This window comes from Ipomoea nil, unplaced genomic scaffold, assembly GCF_001879475.1.
Source record: "Ipomoea nil cultivar Tokyo-kokei standard unplaced genomic scaffold, Asagao_1.1 scaffold0706, whole genome shotgun sequence".
Taxonomy (NCBI): Eukaryota; Viridiplantae; Streptophyta; class Magnoliopsida; order Solanales; family Convolvulaceae; genus Ipomoea; species Ipomoea nil.
The window spans coordinates 2,941,373-2,943,248 of NW_017617134.1; the positions used below are offsets into that span (position 1 = coordinate 2,941,373).

At 36.5% G+C, this 1,876-nt stretch overlaps 1 protein-coding gene across 1 annotated transcript; it reads right to left on the reverse strand.

Moving 5' to 3' along the window:
* Positions 1-626: 626 nt before the first annotated feature.
* On the reverse strand, positions 627-1,552 carry LOC109176429 (F-box/kelch-repeat protein At3g23880-like). Its single transcript, XM_019325858.1, has 2 exons — positions 1,446-1,552; positions 627-1,299 (listed from the first exon to the last, which is right to left on the reverse strand). Exons 1-2 carry the CDS (start codon positions 1,550-1,552, stop codon positions 627-629), a joined length of 780 nt encoding a protein of 259 aa, XP_019181403.1.
* Positions 1,553-1,876: the final 324 nt, after the last annotated feature.

Consider the following 1,876-nt stretch of genomic DNA (forward strand, 5'->3'; position numbering starts at 1 on the left):
ATCCTCACCAGCCTCTTGTCGCACCACTTTGTCCAGCCCCAGTAGCGGGAGGTGCCACCGACACTACGAAGAGCGCTGGATGCCCACTAGCCACACTATAGCTCGAGAAGTTCAGGAGACCTATTTTGTCGGCGGATAGGGACCATTGGTCTAAACACTGCCCCCATGACCCAACCTAACCATCTATGCTCAACATTCCTTCACCCCCCCCCCCCCCCCCTCTCTCACATCGAAAGTCATAACCCCTTACACTATGTCTGTGTGGGTAAACATTAAAATGCAATGAAATTTAACTTAGAAACATTTCTATCTTACCTGTGTTGCATTCACACAAATCTATAGTTCACCAAACTTGGCTAGTAAAATTTACTTCATCAACACTCATGCACAAATGATACAATAAAAAAAAAAAATACTATTTTACATTTAATTAAACACAATTATAAAGTCATTAATGAACTCTAAATCAACACATCAACAAGCAAAATTTTCTTCCCCCAACATGACATGAACAATTCATTTACAGACCAATCATGGCTGGTGAAACAAGGGTATCCACATAACTAGTAACCATATAACCAAGAGCATAAGGGATATTAAAATTCTTACCCCTTCTAGCATTAGGTCTATGGAGCTCTGTATGCAGTGTTCTCTGAACCCCGGAGAAGTGGATGATGAAGTGGTAACGCTATAGCTTCAACTCCAAACTCATTCATCACCCAAACTTCCATTTGATGTTTGTGATGAAAACCTGCAAAAAGCAATCCTCTTGACTCACCTATACAAATGGCAGCTCCATGTTCATGGCTGGGTAACGCTATACCTTTGGCTGTTTCAGTGGTTAAATTAAAAGAAATTATATTCCAATTCCATTCACTGTCATCTAAATTATTGTTGCACCAATTGAGACTACAACTCACAAACCCAGCAATTCTGGGATAAACAAACCCACTACTAAACCCTCTATCACTTCTTTTCCATGACCCACGCTTAAACTTATACACCAAAATCACATTTTCATCACCATTATTCTCCGCATAATAAGCATAAACAACCTTGTAATCCTGATTATGCATGTCGCATCCAAATCCAAATATACTAATAATGTTGCCCGACCGCCAGACATCTGGGATTGTCTTGATGTTTCCATTTAATGAAGGGTTCCAAATCATTATTTGATATGGTTTAGCACGAAAGCAAAAGAGTCCATTGCAAGAACCCAAGAATTCGAAACCACCTTTAGGGATTAAGACCGAGCGGTCAATGTAATAAACTTGCGAAGTGATGATTGCTTGTTTTCTGTAATAGAAAACAAGGACATATAGCTAATCCGATTTACACTGCTATACGTCATGACCTTAATATCCTTTTTCGAGTGAAAATTTAGGTGCAATTTGACAAATTATGGAGATGATATTAAAGCACGCCAAAATTTTGGAACACACCTAAATTGCAGCAGAGATTTCACAGCCAGCCTTTTGAGGATTTTTGTGATTATATCTTGATTCAGATTTGGTTGTGGCATATGGCGCTTAGGAGTAGGGAACGACATCCTGATTGTGTGTCATATATAAAAATTCCTTTTGTTATCTGAAAAAAAAATATAATTATATAATTTAAATTTAAATCGAACACCTTTTGTTATCTGAAAAAAAATATATTAACCGAATTAAACTCCTTTTGTAATCTGGAAAAAAAAATTTTTAATATATATTTTAACCGAAGTCTGATCTATTTCGCACTATCCACAAGATATTTAAATGTCACTACGTACAAAAGGAATAAAAGCCATACAAATTACAAAAAGATTCCAATAAATATTGCTAGTGTTTCATCATTGATTAATTTCAGTATGTATATTATTAGAGAATTAATT